Source organism: Geotrypetes seraphini, chromosome 2 (assembly GCF_902459505.1).
Source record: "Geotrypetes seraphini chromosome 2, aGeoSer1.1, whole genome shotgun sequence".
Taxonomy (NCBI): domain Eukaryota; kingdom Metazoa; phylum Chordata; class Amphibia; order Gymnophiona; family Dermophiidae; genus Geotrypetes; species Geotrypetes seraphini.
The window spans coordinates 471594158-471611616 of record NC_047085.1 but is presented as its reverse complement, the minus strand read 5'-3'; the positions used below and the strand labels follow the sequence as shown (position 1 = coordinate 471611616).

The 17459-nt window shown below is 40.8% G+C and overlaps 1 protein-coding gene across 11 annotated transcripts in view; it reads right to left on the bottom strand.

The window, feature by feature from the left end:
- KMT2C (lysine methyltransferase 2C) overlaps window positions 1-17459 on the bottom strand; it is an 803286-nt gene that overhangs the window by 195640 nt on the left and 590187 nt on the right. For all 11 annotated transcript variants that reach the window (XM_033931655.1, XM_033931654.1, XM_033931660.1 and 8 more), the window contains 2 exons: window positions 12059-12273; window positions 7225-7298 (listed from right to left, as the gene is read on the bottom strand). In XM_033931655.1, the coding sequence (XP_033787546.1) occupies window positions 7225-7298; window positions 12059-12273 (289 nt within the window). The remainder of the gene's footprint in view (window positions 1-7224; window positions 7299-12058; window positions 12274-17459) is intronic.

Below are 17459 nucleotides of genomic sequence, written 5' to 3'. Positions count from 1 at the left end.
ATATCTAGATTTCCAGAAAGTTCCTCATGAGAGGCTTCTGAGAAAATTAAAGAGTCATGGAATAGGAGGCAATGTTCAGATTCAACCCTCCAAATGAAATTATGGTTTAACAGACTTGTTCAATTTATAGCACCAAACCCCTAAGACAAGACTCAAAACTTTTTAGACTACACTGGAGAAACTTTTTAAGTGGGTAAATCAAAAAGTAAAGGCAAATACAATTAATGGCTTTATTAGAACTGTGAGCAATTGAATATATCACTTTTCCACACAGTCTCCATGCAAAATGACGCATTTGTTGTATCATTCAACTTAGCTTCTGAATTCCTGCAGAGAAGTAGTTTTTTGGCTGCTTCCAAAGTTAGGTGAGCACCGCTTCCTTTACTTCTTCATGATTTGTCTTTTGCTTTCCGTGTCACAATGATGTACCCATGTCCCATCACTGGTGACAATTCTCTCCAGAATACTCAGTTCTTCTTCATACCGTCTCAGGAACTAGGTCACAACCTCCACACACTGTTGGCTTGTGCAGATCAGAAAGCAGACTTTCCTGTATCCCAAGTCATCATGCATTATGGCAAATGCAGATCTACAGCTGATATCCAAATTTGAAGCCAACTGAGACACCATTATCAATCAGTCTTCTCTAACCAAGGCATCTGCCCTGTCAATGTGCTCTTGTGTGTGCAATGCTGATGGGCGACCAGAATGACCTTTGTCGGTTATACCTGTCCTTCCCGCTTTAAACCTTTTTACCCACTCACAAACCTTTTGTTGATTCATGGTACATGTCCCTACTGAGTTAATATCCAACTGTGAATTTCCACAGGTTTCACTCCCTCTACCCAAAGAAAGTGTACTACTGCATATTGTTCTTCGATGGCTCAATCTTGCAATGGAGCAACCATGTTTCTGACCTCGTGGCTGCCACATGACTAAAGGCTGAGCGCTGCAATGAACGTGGATGAACTATCCAACAGGCAATGTTGGATAGTAAATATGTTACATTTCACTAGCTCTGCTCCAGTTATCACGTAATTTAACAATTGCATTTAATTTTTGATTTGCCCTCATATAAGCTAAGTATTTTGTTTTTCATTTTTTATGCATTTGTGGTCATGGGCTGTTCTGAAAAACTTAAATGGATCATCATATATCATATATATTGTTGCATTATTTTAGAATACTAAGTATTGGACATTGAACACAAAACAGTGCACATTTATGTATTTATTTAACTGTCTTTAAGAAGAGATTCACAGATATCTTGGGCATGTGTTCTTGGCCTATTCTACTGACTATATTGCTACCTTGATACATCTGATGGGCACTTTCATTTTTTTAAAAATAAATAACCAAATAATTGGAAAATTATTTCCTTCAATTTCATCTAAGTTCTTTTTTCACAGTAGTTTATTCACAATGATGAGCTTGCACCAGCTCTTTCCTGGCAGAAAAGGGACCACAAAAGTCAGTGGTACCTCTTCTGAAATCTACTAGAGAGGCAAGAAAACCAGCAAATGGAACCTTTTAAGCTCAGCAATATATTGGGTTTTATTTTGCCAGCTTAGAACTGGAGCTACCATCATGGGGTCTGCAGAGGAACACCAGTGGTAGCAGAATCCTACCCCACTGCAGCCAGATAGTTTCCTGTTCCTTCTAAGTTTGACCTGCATTGAATGCTCTATTTATGTGATAGAACTATCAACCAGAAATACCGAAATACTGTCAGTGTCGAGTCTTTGAACTTTACACCGTGGCTGAATTATTGACATCTCATCCTCACGACTCCTTTGTTGTGCTAGGATGAATACCACTGTTGGTGGTAACAACACAGGATATTTTCCCCTCCTTAGTTGCCTGCCATGTGTAGCATGCTTTTGCTTCTTTAAGGGTTTGGGGCTACACTTTGTATTCATCCATACACGAGTCTATACATGGTCTCCACAAAAACCAACGCACTCTTGTTTTTGTAGAACAGGCTTAAAAATAACGCTATATAATCTCATTAATTTTTGGAATGTCTCTTACACCAGGTGCATTAATTTTAATTTTTCTGATTTGGTTACAATGTTATTGTATTTAGAGGGAAGTTATCAAGCTGATATAGGGAAATAGCCAATGTTATTTGCCCCTTAACATGACTTAAATAGTACTCATAGAGGTTGTCTTGCCCTAAAGCAGTGCTATTTCAGTCACCACAGGTTACATAGTAATGAAATACAAAACCTGCAAATACTATACTGCGTATTGTGGTATATTCTCAGTCCACACCACAAGCCACAGTATAGTTGGTACATGCAGTTGGGTTGTCTCTTAAAGGGTTCAGTATCTTAAAATGGAAGAGCTGGATAGAGGGAGCTTGGGGTGATAGACGGGGAGACGGGGTGATAGACGGGGAGAGGGACCTTGGGGTGATAGTGTCCGAAGATCTAAAGGCGAAAAAACAGTGTGACAAGGCAGTGGCTGCTGCCAGAAGGATTCTGGGCTGTATAAAGAGAGGTGTAGTCAGTAGAAGGAAGAAGGTGTTGATGCCCCTGTACAGGTCATTGGTGAGGCCCCACTTGGAGTATTGTGTTCAGTTTTGGAGACCGTATCTGGCGAAAGACGTAAGAAGACTTGAGGCGGTCCAGAGGAGGGCGACGAAAATGATAGGAGGCTTGCGCCAGAAGACGTATGAGGAGAGACTGGAAGCCCTGAATATGTATACCCTAGATAAAAGGAGAGACAGGGGAGATATGATTCAGACGTTCAAATACTTAAAGGGTATTAACGTAGAACAAAATCTTTTCCAGAGAAAGGAAAATGGTAAAACCAGAGGACATAATTTGAGGTTGAGGGGTGGTAGATTCAGGGGCAATGTTAGGAAATTCTACTTTACGGAGAGGGTGGTGGATGCCTGGAATGCGCTCCCGAGAGAGGTGGTGGAGAGTAAAACTGTGACTGAGTTCAAAGAATCGTGGGATGAACACAGGAGATTTAGAATCAGAAAATAATATTAAAGATTGAACTAGGCCAGTTACTGGGCAGACTTGTACGGTCTGCGTCTATGTATGGCCGTTTGGAGGAGGATGGGCAGGGGAGGGCTTCAATGGCTGGGAGGGTGTAGATGGGCTGGAGTAAGTCTTAACAGAGATTTCGGCAGTTGGAACCCAAGCACAGTACCGGTTAAAGCTTTAGATTCTCGTCCAGAAATAGCTAAGAAGAAAAAAAAAATAAAAATTTTAAATTGAATCAGGTTGGGCAGACTGGATGGACCATTCGGGTCTTTATCTGCCGTCATCTACTATGTTACTATGTTACTATAGACCAAAAGCCATAAGCCTCTCTAGGGCTCCCCAAAACTGAAACTCCCACCTCCCTCCCTGATCTACAGTTGTAGAATCCCTGGTGTCTAAGTGTTTTGGGCAGGAACAATTTCCAATTGCTACTGCCCTCACTGGTGCAATTATCCAAAGTGTTGCCGGCACCTCATGGAGATAAAGAGAGGATTTTCAGAATAGTGGTACTCAGATTCTGTTAAACAATACTAGGGTAAATCAGCAGCTATACATTTACATTTAGGCATGCCCACATGCCACTTCAATAGCAGGTATAAATATGCACATAACTTACATTAGGCCTCGACAAATTTTCATTAAATCTAGGAGCCAGCACCAAAATTTAGGAGCCAATATTTAAAACTTTTCACCTTCCTTACACTTCCAACTTTATCTCCTGTGAAGTTTTTTTTTTTGGGGGGTGGGAGATTGGAAACCCCTCCCATATTAGCAGTGGTTCTTTTAGAAATTAACTTACTAAAGTTTTATCTCTCCCCCCTGCCCCCCTTTTGTATCTGTGGTCAAAGAAACTTTAGTAAATCAGAGGAAGATTCTCAAAACGTCATGATAAAATCCAATGGGCTGCTACCAAGGTTACTATTGTAACCATTTCAAAAAGGTGAGTCATTCACAAAAGACCTCGCATGCAAATGAGGTTTGCAGATGTTCACATAGGCTCGCTAAATTTACTTGAGATGAGTCGCTGGTGGCAGTGATCAGCACAAGTGCAGAATATACCAGCATATTAAAAAACAAACAAACCACAAACCCACCAAATCAAATTGAAAATCGGTAGCAGAGATGCCCACTCTCCCCCACTGTGCTCGCACAACCTTCGGATACCCACCCACCTTATCATTAAAACAGAGGTAAATACCATACATTAATTGTCAGAGTGGCAGATAATATGGCACAGTTAATGCTACTTGATTAAGGGCCTGAAATTACTAAAGTGTCTTGCAGCGGGAGAAATACCCACTATCTCCCGCCACATAGCACAATCCCCCCAAAACTACTACCCACCCCCATCCTGCAGTGGGAGAAATGCCCTCTCTCCCACCAAGTCAAACAATCCCCCAATAATATCACCAACCCCCACTCAGCAGTGGGAGAGAAGCCCACTCCCTCCCACTATTGCCCAACCACCCTGACAACTCCCCTATGCCCACGACAATCTTCCTGCCCCTTCCCCTACCTTATTCACGAAGTCTAGCCGTAAGAACAGCTACCTGGTCCAGCTGGCAAGCCCGCCTCTTCCTAGGAGGGGCCTTAGGCATCTGAGCCAATCAGGGCCTTAGGCCCCTCCCTGTGCATCACATGATGCACCAGGGAAGGAAAGGCCCGCTATTTTGAACTGGCAGGCTTATGAGCAGGGCGGAGTGAGTTTCCCTCCCGCTCCAACTTCTCTAATAAGGTACCCGGGGGGGGGGGGGGAAGGTTCAGAGAGGGGGGTGTTTCAGGGGACCAATTGTGGTAGGAGGGAGTAGGCATCCATCCTGCCTTTTTTTCAGGGGTGGGGAAGGAGAGGGTAGGGGATGTTTGGGGTGTGCCAGGCATGAGGGTGGCCTTTGGTGGCAGGAGGGAGTGAGCATTCTTCCTGTAGTTTCGCTGCCACAAGAGGGGGGTAGGGGGTGTGGTTGGCATGGCAGGAGGGAATGGGCATCCTTCCTGCCATTTTTGTCTCACTTGGTGGGGGGGGGGGGTAGGAGCCAATGGCAGGAGTGAATGGCAAGCACTCCTGTCATTTTTGTCGCACGCGCCCGGGGGGGGGAGGGTGAGGAGGGACTGCGTTCATCGGCAGTCGCTGGGCAAAGCTGTTATCGATGGAGAGTGGGAGGCTTTTTTTAATGGAGCACATATTGTGCATGTGTAACATGCACAGCATCTGTGCCCATTATAAAAAAGAAGGAGAATAAAAGGTTTCCTGCCCCGAACAGCTGGAGTGGCAGGAGACTGCTTCAGGACTTCCTCTGCCTCTCAGCTGTTCGGGCTTCCCCTGCTGGCTCTGCGCATGTGTGAGTGTCGCTCTCACAGTGATCCATCAGATCGAAGAGTCAAGGATTATGGCGAATATCCCAGTGAATCATTTGCATGCAAACCTTTTAGTGCATCAATAGCTCTTTCTGAATGGTGCAGACCCACACAGTCTTACCGATCCTCTTAGTGCATCTAGGCCTCAGTCTTCACCTAGTCTCTCTTATAATGCCTCTTCGGCCTTTACCCAGTTCTCTAATGCCTTTCTCCCCAATATTTACCCAGCCATTCTCATGTTCTTATGCTCCCTTCCCAGTCTCTTTCATGACCTTCCCAGCCTTCATCCCATTTCTCTTATGCCCCCTTCCGAGCCTTTATTCCATTTCTCTCAAGCCCCCTCCCCAGCCTTCACCCAATCTCTCTGATTCACTCTTCTCCAGCCCTCACCCAACCTCTCTCATGGCCCCCTCCTCAGTTTATGTCATGCCCCCAGCCTTCAGCCAATCATTCTCTTTCTCTCTCTTAACACTCCCCCACCCTTTTACCTGCTTTTCTCTGGCTCTCTCACCAGCTCCAGCAGCTACCAGCTCTTGCTTCAGAAACAGCTTCTCTTGCCTTGGCATGGTGATCAGACTCTCCATAAGCTTTAGCCCAGTGGTATAAAAACTTTGGGAAGACTTGTGGTTTCAAGTCCCGTGTTAATTGAAACTACGAGACTTTCCAAACTTCCTGAACTGCAGGGCTCAAGCCTAAGGAGAGCCTGATTTCTGTGCTGAGGCAAGAGAAGCAGTCCTCATGCAAAAGAGGGGACATTATCTTTGTGATGAAATCTCAGGCCCCATGATACAATTTTTAGGCACCTTGGTGACCTGGCATCTGGCAAGCCCTAGTATTCTGCGAGTTATGAATATAAATGTTGGACACACCCCAGTGCCTTCTCTGTGCCCATCCCCTTTCATTTACATGCTAAGCAAGTTGCATGCTGAAGTCACATGTGTAAGTCCTAGTATTCTATAACTTATACACGCACTTAGTATGTAAATGTAGGTGTCAAGCTTCAGAATGAAAAAAATACTACATAACTGCAAAGGGGCATTTGAGTGGGAGGAGCATGGGCAAGCCATTGGTGTATTACTAAGTAAAGCATGCAACTTGTAGAATACTAGCAGTTATGCACATTGCATGGTGGAGTTAGATGCACAGCTCACACCAGCCATTGATCTGACATAAATGGTCATGCTTACAGGTTGGCACAGCAAAGCAATCTTTATGCTAGCATTCTATAATGGCTTAAGCACACTCAGGTGCTGTTAGAGAATTGGCCCTCAGTGCGCACTACTGCAGCACCTATAAAAAGACTTCAAGTTATAGAATTGCTCCTTACTGCATAGCAAAGAACTTTTCTGTGCAATAACTGCACAGGGGCATGCTGGGTATATCCCCAATAAATAGTGCACAGCCTTTTGCATTACTTAGCATGTTAATTTTTGCATTTAAATAAGGAAAGTGCAAACATTTATGACACTTTAGTAATTTCAGGCCTCTTAATCAATTGGCATTAACTGTGCTATATTATCTGCCACTGTGACAATTATTGTGTGGTATTTATCTCTGTTTTAATTTTAAGGTGCAGTCCCCCATCCATTCTTTATACCACTTCATATCAGTGGCTAATGCAGAATATTAGTGTGCAGTAACTCCCACATTAACAAGGCTGAGAACACTTAGTAAATATCTGTTGATATGGAATCTGTATAGTGCTACTCTGTTACTAACAAAGTTTTATATGATTGAACAGTAAATGGAGGAACATTAAGCACCAAAGATTACAGGTTCAACGGTTAAACATATTGGTTTTTATTTATCACTGATGAAATAATCCATTTTCTAATTCTGTGGAAATCAACAGGACTATAATAATGATCCCTACCACATATGGAGCTCTTTCCTGGGAACTGGCTTTTCTCCAAAGTTTAGCAATCTGCTTCACTCTTGTAGCCCAGTCTGTAGAAAAACATCAAAAAGTCATTGTCAACTCAGATACACAGGTTTTTAAAAATTAACTTGGAACTTGAACTCATAGTTAAATGTTATTATGTAGCGTGGGTTGCACATGTTAAAGAATATAATAGCAGCACCAAAATAAAAACAAGTTTATTTATACATAATAGTCTAGAAATTAAAAACTCTTTCCTCCAGCAAAGTGAGGAGGCCTTAAGCAGAGAAACTGAGCACTGGTTATCAACGGCTGTAAAGAGGCTTGATTTGCATGATAGCCACAATAAATATTCATCAGGTATTTCGTACACATTCGTCTGAAAACCACAACACTGGTATGTGGTAATCTTTGTTGACCATTTTGTAAGGCACCAGACTACCAACTCTGATAAATAGGGCCATTACCAAGGCCAGGGGCCTCTTCATAGCATCTGAAGGCCAAGCAGTCCTGTGCCAAGCTAATGACATTGCCATCTGGTTAGCTCAGAGGACCAAAGCTTTACCATTTACAGTCTATGTGCATGCTTCATGCCAGCAGTATCTGTCTACCCAGCTCATATAATGAATTGTTCCATGCTTGATACAATGTGAACTAGATGAGGAATACAGACAAAGGCAGGATCTGCAAATGGTTATCCTGTTCAACTGAGAGACACACCTTTCTCTGATGTCTGTTACTTTGTCATCCAAGGTGTAGATCCTCTGAATATCACAGAGAAAGCTAAAGCCGCAAAGTTGCAAAACTACAAATATGCACAATACTGAGTGAGAACCAGTACTGAACAACAACATTTTGCTGTCCTTGTACAATCAATCATTCTTTCTAGATTGGACTATCTATCTAAGTCTAACCAAGAAAAATCTTCAAAAACCAGCGGATCCAGAACATTGTGGCTAGGTTGATCTTCGCAAAAAGCAAATTTGACCATGTTTCCCCACTTCTGTCAAAACGTCACTGGCTTCCAGTGATTTCTAGGATTCACTTTAAATGTACCTGCCTAATTTTCAAGATCCTATATGGCATTCTTCCTCCCATAATCCCACTATCCTGGAATTCTTCGAGACCTGACACTACCAGATCCGCCCACATACTCAAACTATCTTTCTCCTCGTTAAAAGGTGTCATGTATGCAGGTAAATTAGAGAAATCCCTTTTCTTCAAATTCACTGAGCTTTGGAATAACCTCCCTGCCCCGCTGCGGAACCTAGGCTCATTCCAATTATTCCGAAAGCATCTGAAAACCTGACTTTTCTCCAAAACGTAAAGCTATCTATTTAAAATGTAAAGCTAGCTATCCTCTTCATAACCTCTAATTTCTTATTATGTCCTTCCCTCATTTATTGAATTACCTGTAAACCGTGTCGAGCTCTATCTTTATGGAGATGATGCGGTATACAAACTTAAGGTTTAGTTTTGTTTAGTTTACTGAAAGGCTTCTTAGCTTCAAATAACATAGTTCCAGGGAAGAGCTGGATGAATTCCAGATTCACTGCTAATAAGTTTTCCACAGACTGACAGTGGAGCAGAGGCAGCCTATCTAAACAGCCCTGCCCAGGAGCCAGCTGTGAACCTTCAGCTTGGAATCTGAGGGGGAATGTACTTTCCCAGGCAGTCTACAGCAGTGTTCTTCAACCTTTTTACACCCGTGGACCGGCAGAAATAAAATAATTATTTTGTGGACCGGCAAACTACTAAGACCAAAATAAAAAAAACACATTTTCGCCCCGTCTCCGTAAGCTCGGTCCCCACAAACCATCTGATCCCATCTGCACAAGCCTCAGTTATGATTTTATATTGAACGTATTTTATTAAAGTATAAAAAGAAACAATATTCTGTACAATTGTCATTTTATAAATATTCAGAGCAAGGACCAACAAAACCCCTGTCTCCCCTCCCCTTCACATATATCCCCTCTACTATCAAGAAAACTGAACAAGCCAAATTATTACAGAATGCTACACAGAAATATCATGCTAACAGAATACTGCAGTCACACATGATAGGAATAGTGTTAGGCTTTGAAGTCCCCAGTTATGTCTCTAGCAGGATATATATTTCAAATCTGATATATTGTAATGATAAAATAGAAATAAAATGATTTTTTCTACCTTCTGTGGTCTCTGCTTTCATCTTCTTTCCACTCTTCCTTCCAGCATCTGCCCTTTCCATCCACTGTCTGGCCTCTCCCCCTTCCATATGTATCTGACTTCTTTCTATGCCCCTCTCCCCTTTCCATCCAGCCTGTGTCTCCTCTCTCCTTTTTACATCATTCATTACAGCTTCACTGCTTTCTTCATTTTTATCTCTCCTACACCAGATCTAGCATCTTTATCCCTCTCTCATTTCTCTGCTGACCCCCTTTCCAGCATCAATCTCTCTCTACTTTCTCATTCCTGTCTCTCCCCTTTCCCTCCTCTAATCTCCCTGCCAGCTGTTTCTTTCCTTTTTTCCTTCTCCCTTCCCTTCTTCCCCCTATCCAACAGTAGCTCTCTTCCCATCCCTTTCCCTCTTCCCCTCCCAGCAGCATCTCTCTTTCTACCTCCCTCCAGGTGCAGTAGCAGCTCTCCCTTTATCCAGCAGCTTCCCAGCCTCCAACAGTAGCTTCCTCTCCTTTCAGCAGCTCTCAGTACTTGCCTGCAGCAGTGATTTCCTTAGGCAGCCTTGGGTCCGTTGCAGCCTCTGAGGAAAGGGGAAGTTGCCAAAGTGAATCACTGCCCTGGTAAGTACAGAGCTGCTAGGAAAGGAGACAGCCACTGTTGAAGGCTCCCTATGATCTTACTCCTGCTGTGCCCTGCACATTCGCGACCCCCCCAAACCGGCAAAAACAGCTTTGCACTGCAGGCCCTGCCGCCCAAGACGAGCCGGAGGCATTCTACCCGCCGCATCCTGCACGTGGGCAGACTCTCAGCACAGACGCTGCTGATGGCCCCAATCCACATGCTGACCCCCCCCCCCCCCCGAGCACGCTGACCATCTCCCTTCTACCTGCACCTTCCCCGGGGCCCTCTTCGGCAACTCGGCAGGGGCAGCGATCAAGACAGGCTGCCGACGTCGGGCATTCCCTCTCTGAGTCCTGCCTATTTTGTTTCAACTTCCTGTTTCCGCATAGGCGAGACTCACAGAGCGAATGCCCGACGTCAGCAGCCTGTCTTGATCGCCCGAGGCTGGAAGGAACAGAAGATTTCCGCGAACATCACCGGGGCAGGAAATTTAACAGCGTCCATCTTGCTGGCCCTGCGCGGACCGGCAGGAATTTTCTGCGGACCGGCACCGGTCCACGGACCTGCGGTTGAAGAACTGTGGTCTACAGGATGAGGTCAATTTTATTCCTTCCTATGGTCCTAGAGCAGGGGTGTCAAATTCAATTTCATAAGGGGCCGAAATCTAAAACATAGGGTTAGTCGCGGGCAAAATTTTTAATTAAGATACTTAGGGGTCCTTTTATTAAGGTACGCTAACCGATTTAGCGTGCACTAAATGTGCATCTTAATAAAAGGTCCCCTTAGTTTTAGTAGTAGAAGTATAGGGTTACAACCTGGTCATTATTCAAATCATGTTTCCCTTCCCTCCCTCTTTCTTTCATGCTGTCTTCCTTTTGTTACACTTAGTGATGTCACATCCTTCTCTTGCTCCTGTTCCTGCTCCAGCTCACCATACCTAGACATAGTAACTGCAACAACTGTAAAGCTCTGTTCCCCTATTCCTGACTCTCTCCAACTCATCACTCTCCAAGCTCCAGTGCGAGATTTGATAGCATTTGCAAACTATGTATATACATGCACATGCAAAAAAGATCACTTTTATTGAAAAGTCTATCATTTTAACATTATTCCTTTAAAATAGTTTTCCAACCTATACCAATCACGTTTACCATTTTGTAATTCAATTTTCTTACTATTTTATCTTTTCTTTCTTCTCTAAATTCTCTTACTCTTCATTGTCTTCCTTTACACAAATGGAAGTGATAGTGAAGTAGATGTCAACCAATTTTGAAAAGACTGTGAAGAGCTAGTTAAACTAAAAGTAGACAAAGCAATATGGCTAGATGGGATACATTCAAAGGTATTGAAGGAACTGAGGGAAGTTCTGATGGTTTCACTGTCTAGCCTTTTCAAAGCTTAGAGTTGGGAATGGTCCCCAAGGAGTGAAAGTATGTACATGTGGCTCCCTCTACAAAAACAATGCTTGAAAGGCTAAGAGTCCCAATCCAATGGAAGAAAATGCCTTAGGTCTTATTGGTAGAGCCCAATGCTCAAACCACCTCCACCCACATCATCGACAAAAAACTTCCATTAGAAGTGATTATATGCCACAGCAGTTATCTTATAAAGGACTGTGTTAAAAAATATAATTTAGAGGAGTCCTTCATCTACCCAACGTTTCACGGAGTCAAGCCGTTTCCTTAGGGCTTATGGACTTCTACTGTATCCACACAGTTTGAACAGTCGTTCGCGTCCTATCTTGAACTGAACTTTATAAAATACAGTACAAAATATTGTGCGTAGTATTTGAGTCTGTATTGTGATACTCCACAATATATTTAAACACAGTTGTTTGTAGCATTGTTTAGAATCTCAGTCCCTTATAAGATAACTACTGTGGCATATAGTCACTTCTAATGGAAGTTTTTTGTCGATGATGTGGGCGGAGGTGGTTTGAGCATTGGGCTCTTCCAATAAGACCTGAGGCTTTTTCTTCCGTTGGATTGGGACTCAGCCTTTCAAGTGGAGTTTTTGCTCTTTTTTTTTTTTTAACTCATCTTACCAGGAAAGTCCTCCTTAAGGTTAGGGAAGTTGATATTCGTGTACAGAACAGGAGCCACTGTTGCCATTTCTCCAAGTACTTCTTCTTTTTCCCACTTGAGAGTACTTCTTTGGGAATTAGACATTGTATCTCCTTCTCCCTCTATAACTGGAGCTGGTGCTGTCCATGAGTTGTTATGATCATTCATCATTTGAGTGAATGCTGGGTTCTTAGTCCTTGTTGTAAATAAAACAGGTTCTTATTTTCACAGGAAAAATCTTATTATAAAACATAATATTTGTGCAATTTACATAGCATGTTAGCTATAACATATATTTATGACGAATAATATTTAAAGATTCTTTAATAAATACAAATATTCCACCAGATATTCAAAGTGGCCTCTCACTGCAGCCTTGCAGTACGTCCGATGTAGCCATTTTCTACAGATAGCTGCCAAGATCAAGAACAAATGGGGTTTTGCATATCGCCCCCTACTGGATCACCAGGGACTAGATAGGTCCAGGGGGCAATCTCTTGCCACATTGGAAATAGCGGGTGGGAGGGCTGTATGGATCTCACTGGGGTGAGGGGAAGATTAGAGGGACAAAGGCATCTTTTCAATGTTTTGTGGGTTCTGGCTGATATTCAGCCACAGCCTGCATAACTATCTTATGTGAGCCCTGGCTGAATATCAGCCAAGACTTGCATAAGCTTGAGGAGTAGTGGCTCGTGGCCAGCAGGGGGTGCTGTTTAATGGGACGATATTGAGGTCAGAAGCATGATAAGTGCAGTATTTTTTGTGGAGTTTTTTTTCTACAAAAGGCCAGTTTTTCATATGGTTCTGGGTAATTCTAGTTAGAGACAATTCTGTGTCAGTTAAGGACCACGCCCAAATAGAAGCGTACGAAAAACAGGTGAATAAAACATTTAAATATAATGTAGCTAAGGCCAGAGAAAAAAAACACACTAAAGATTAATATAAGGAAAAGAATGGTGTTTTTTTGTGTACTTTGCTGTTGAACTAAATCATGGTGGAAATCATGGTGGAAATCATGATTACATGATTACATGGAGGTTCTTTTGTATGTACTATGACTGTCCTGTCTTAGGCCAGCATCTTGTGCCAGTGAATAGTTTCTGTTCTTTGTTCAGCTTCCCGCCTTTAGCCTCGTGGTTCTAATTGAAAACAGATGTGCTCAGGCTAGTTAGGAAAAGCATATCAGATTCCATATTCCAAACTGAGATATAAAATGTATGAAGTATGAATGGCCAAAATATGAATGAAATTATGAATGTTTGGGGCCCATGAATGTAATATGTGATGATATGATTGTGGAAATATAAATGGTTTATGTTTATAAGCAGAAACATTAAGAAAAAATCTTAAGCATAACATCTGGAAGTAATTAGAGTCAGTCTCAAGAATAGGGAGAAGGGGGGCATTGGAAGCCCATGCTTCAGGAAGAGGAGAGGGGGATTTAACCCCCCCTTTTTCTCCTGAGTAAGATTTCTGTGTAAGGCTGTGCAATTTGAATCTGTCAGCTTAGGAGTTTTTTTTCCTTTAAGGCTCAGAACTTGTCAGCATGGAAGGACTGAGAATTTACCATGTTAATAATTGTGAATTCTTTTGAATGTTAATGTTAATTCAGAAATCATCTGAAACTTTGTATAACTTTTAAACATGGAGGAATGTTTCTTTGTCTAAACTTTAAGACCACCCAGAGAAATGTTATTGGTCGTCAAACTTGATGATGTCACTAAACCAAAAGTTATATAATAGACTGTAATGAGATAGAAAGACGAGACCATTGTGAGAAGGCCAGTCTTTGGCCACGATGATGATCTCCCATGAGCGCAACGTAAGCAATTATGCTATTCTTTTGATCTAATAATGGGAAAATAGAACCAATAATTCAATAAATCCTGGTTATAATTTTAAAACCTTGCGCTGGTGTCATTTTGCATGTAGAATTATTTTCAAACCTGAAGCTTTCACAAATGGCGTCAATGCCCCATGCTCAATTGGTGCCGAAACCCGGGAACTAATTTGACGCCTTGAAAAAGCTTATAGGTTATTCATGGAAACTCTAGGAGCTCTGGAGATTTCGCATGGTTGTGTAACAAAAGGTGGTCACAGGTTGACTGGCTGCGCAGGAATATGGCGGAAATTAGAGATAAAACGGGACCGGAAAACTGGAAAATTGTGAGTATTACGCCTGTTTAAAGAAAAAAATTATTAAAAAAAAAAAAAAAAATTAATAAAAAAATTAAAAATATTAAAAAATATTATTTAACAATAAGGAGCATGCATGCTTGTATATATCTGTACATAATAAATTTGTGGGTAGAGGGATATGAAGTTAGTGGAAATTAAATATTAATGGAAAAAGAAAAAGAAAAATATTAGAAATAAAAGTAACACAGAAAGAATGTAACAGCCCTTGCAGTGCTGGCATTTTTCCATCTGGCTTTTAAACTGAGCAGTGCCCGTCTGAAAGAAGAAAAAAAGTGCCCAGTAGAGAGCAGGTCTCCTCTGTGAACGTAAGTTTTTGCTTGTTTGAAAATGCGTTATTAAGTTTGAAGAAAAAAACAAATTTGTTCTTTCCTGCTGTGTGTCTAAGCTTTGTCTCTGAACTAACTTGTTTCTCTCTGTGAAAAAGAAAACTGTCTGTTTTAATCTGACTTTGAAAAGTTTCCCTCACCCGTCTCTTTGTTTGAAAAAACGGGCTGAGGGCACCCCCTCCTTCTTTTTCTCCCTCAGTGCATTTTCAGTGCCTATCTGAAGTAACTACTTTGAAAAGAAAAAAGAAATTGTGTTTCTCAGCTTTGTCTTTCTAAACTCCAGTTCTGTCGTGCTCTGCCCTAACTTTTTCTCTTGTCTCTGGAAAAAGAAAAATAAAGTTAATGGCTTCCCGTTCCCTTCAGTGTTCTTTGTTTGAAAGAGCGGGCTGCAAATGGGGGATTTTCACCCCCACCTTTTTCCTCCCTCTATGCCTTCTACAGAGCTATCACGTGTTCTCCTTTGTTCATTACCAGGAAGAGGGGAAGGGGGAGGAAAGAGGGGGAGGGAATAGCAGCAATGGAGTCCTTTGTCTCGGGGCTACAGATTTCCAACAGGTATTTGCTTATCTCGGAGCAAGTCTGTTTTGCATATTAAAAGGGTTTATTGAGAACTGGTAGTTTAGCAAGACATGAGAATCCTATGTATCCGTGGCTTAAATTTGTTTCCGATGTAGTAGAAAATCAGGATTCAATGTGGTCTCTTTCTGATAAAACTTTACCAGCTAAGCACGAGCATGTAATTCAATTGTTTTGATGTCGAGAAGTTGAATATGTTGATTTAAGTTCAAAATGCAGTGTATTGGGAGAGCAGAGTTTACATAGCTAAGTGATCCCTGCTGTGTTAGGAACAATGGAGGTACTTTGGGAGAGTTTCAGAAGCTGTTTGTAGCCTCTAGAAAAAAAAAAAAAAAAGACGTTATGTAGCTTGAATTTTTCCCTTGTTCCTTTATATTTTAAAAAGGTTATTAGAATGTTGGAAGAACAGAACTGTAATTGGAAAGTGATTTTTAAACGAGATGGTTAAGTGAAAAGGAAAAGAAAGTTAAATGTCTGGCGATTTCAAAGCTGTAGAACGAACGTACAAGAATGTGGAAGAAAGTTTTGTGAGACGTGTTAAGGAAGGATGTGCTATGAATTATGACCTGATTGTAAGGGATCTGATATGGAGAAGTTCGATAGGGAAGATGGGAGAAAAGAAAAGAATTCTGCTGGACTTGGGAATTGTATTCAACAGTGAAAGGATAATTTTGTGGAAAAGAAAAAGATTTATTCCAAAAAACAGATACCATGCTTACAAGAAAGATTGTTTTTATGAGCAAGCAAAGCAGTGCATAAGGGAAAAATAAAATCCCTGCCTTTATATTTTTATCTCAGGGTTCAAATTAGTTTTGAATATGAATTTTTGTGCCCCTGCATGGTTTATAAAGTATTTTTAAACTTGTGCATTGTCCAAAATGTATGATTAGGGAGTAATTAAATTTAAATGCATTTTAAAATTAAATTGGGAAGTTTAAAATAAAAAGATTAACAAAAGTAGAGGTTAAGTACCTATATTTTTTTTGAAAATCGAAATAAATGTGAAACAAAAAGCTTGCTAACTTAGTTAAAGGAAAAGAACAATTATAATAAACTTTTATGTAAGTGGATGAATTCGGAATTGAAATTTTGCTTACTTTTTACAAGTAAGCTCTTCAGGATAAGAACCCAATAAAGAATATGGAATTGAGAATAATTCCCTGATGTTAGAAAAAAAGAAAGTCTAATTTTAATATGTAGAGAATGTGTCTGCATGTTTAAATTTTCCTATGGCAATATTTTGGGTACTACAGGACCCTGAAAAAAGTCTATTTAATCTGTATGTTTTGTGTTTCAGTTAAGAACCTTCTTTGAATCTTTTCAACAATTCTACACAGAAGACTCTGCAATACAAGAATTTTGCAGAGGGGATAAAGTGCCATATGTTTCTCTTTTCTTTGTTCTTTTGTTAATGAACATGTGCTTTCCTTCCAGGATTTACACTGACCAGCAGTACCACATACCACCACTAGAGCTGTGGAGAACACAGAAAAAAAAAAAAAAAAAAAAAAAAATTCCGATGCTGAATTTTCGGCGGGAATTTCAGTGTTCCTTTGTCTTCAACTAATGAGCTGTGCTTACCTTTCAGTTGTACCAGGTGTAAAGAAAAGCAGTTCCATAGTTACAGAAAAGCCAAGCTTGAATTATGAAAACGTTGCAGCATGAACTTTTTAAAGCCATGATTTAAATTTCACTGAAATTAATTTAGAGACTCCGACCTTACAAGTTGCTAAAACTATTTGCAAAAGACATTTCTGGACTCATATAAAAAATTTTGAACGAAAAAACAGACTTTATCTTAAACCATGTTACTTTAAATCATTTCATTTGAATTAGGCTTCTGAACTTTAATTATGCTTTTGCATAATTTCATAGACTTATTCTGATATTGTATTAATAACTGTATTTTCTTTATCATTGTTTTCATGCATTGTTCTCAGAAAATATTTTGTGTATCCTGTATTTTAAATTTTATTTCATATGACTGTATTTCTATACACAGTGGCAGCTTCTAAGCTGTAACACAGTGCCACAATATTGTTTAATTGGGTTTAACAGCTAATATCATCAGTCCTTTTAATGATTTTAATTTAAATTTGAGAAATGAGTTCCTGCAACACACACAGAAAAAGAAAACTTATATCTGATGTGCATGCATTATCTGCACATGAGTACATTTCCATATTAAGCATATATTTGGGTTTTCTTACACTTTATTGATTTAATTCCAAGATTTTATAACATAACACTTTTGAGCATAGGGACTAATTAAATTAGGTAA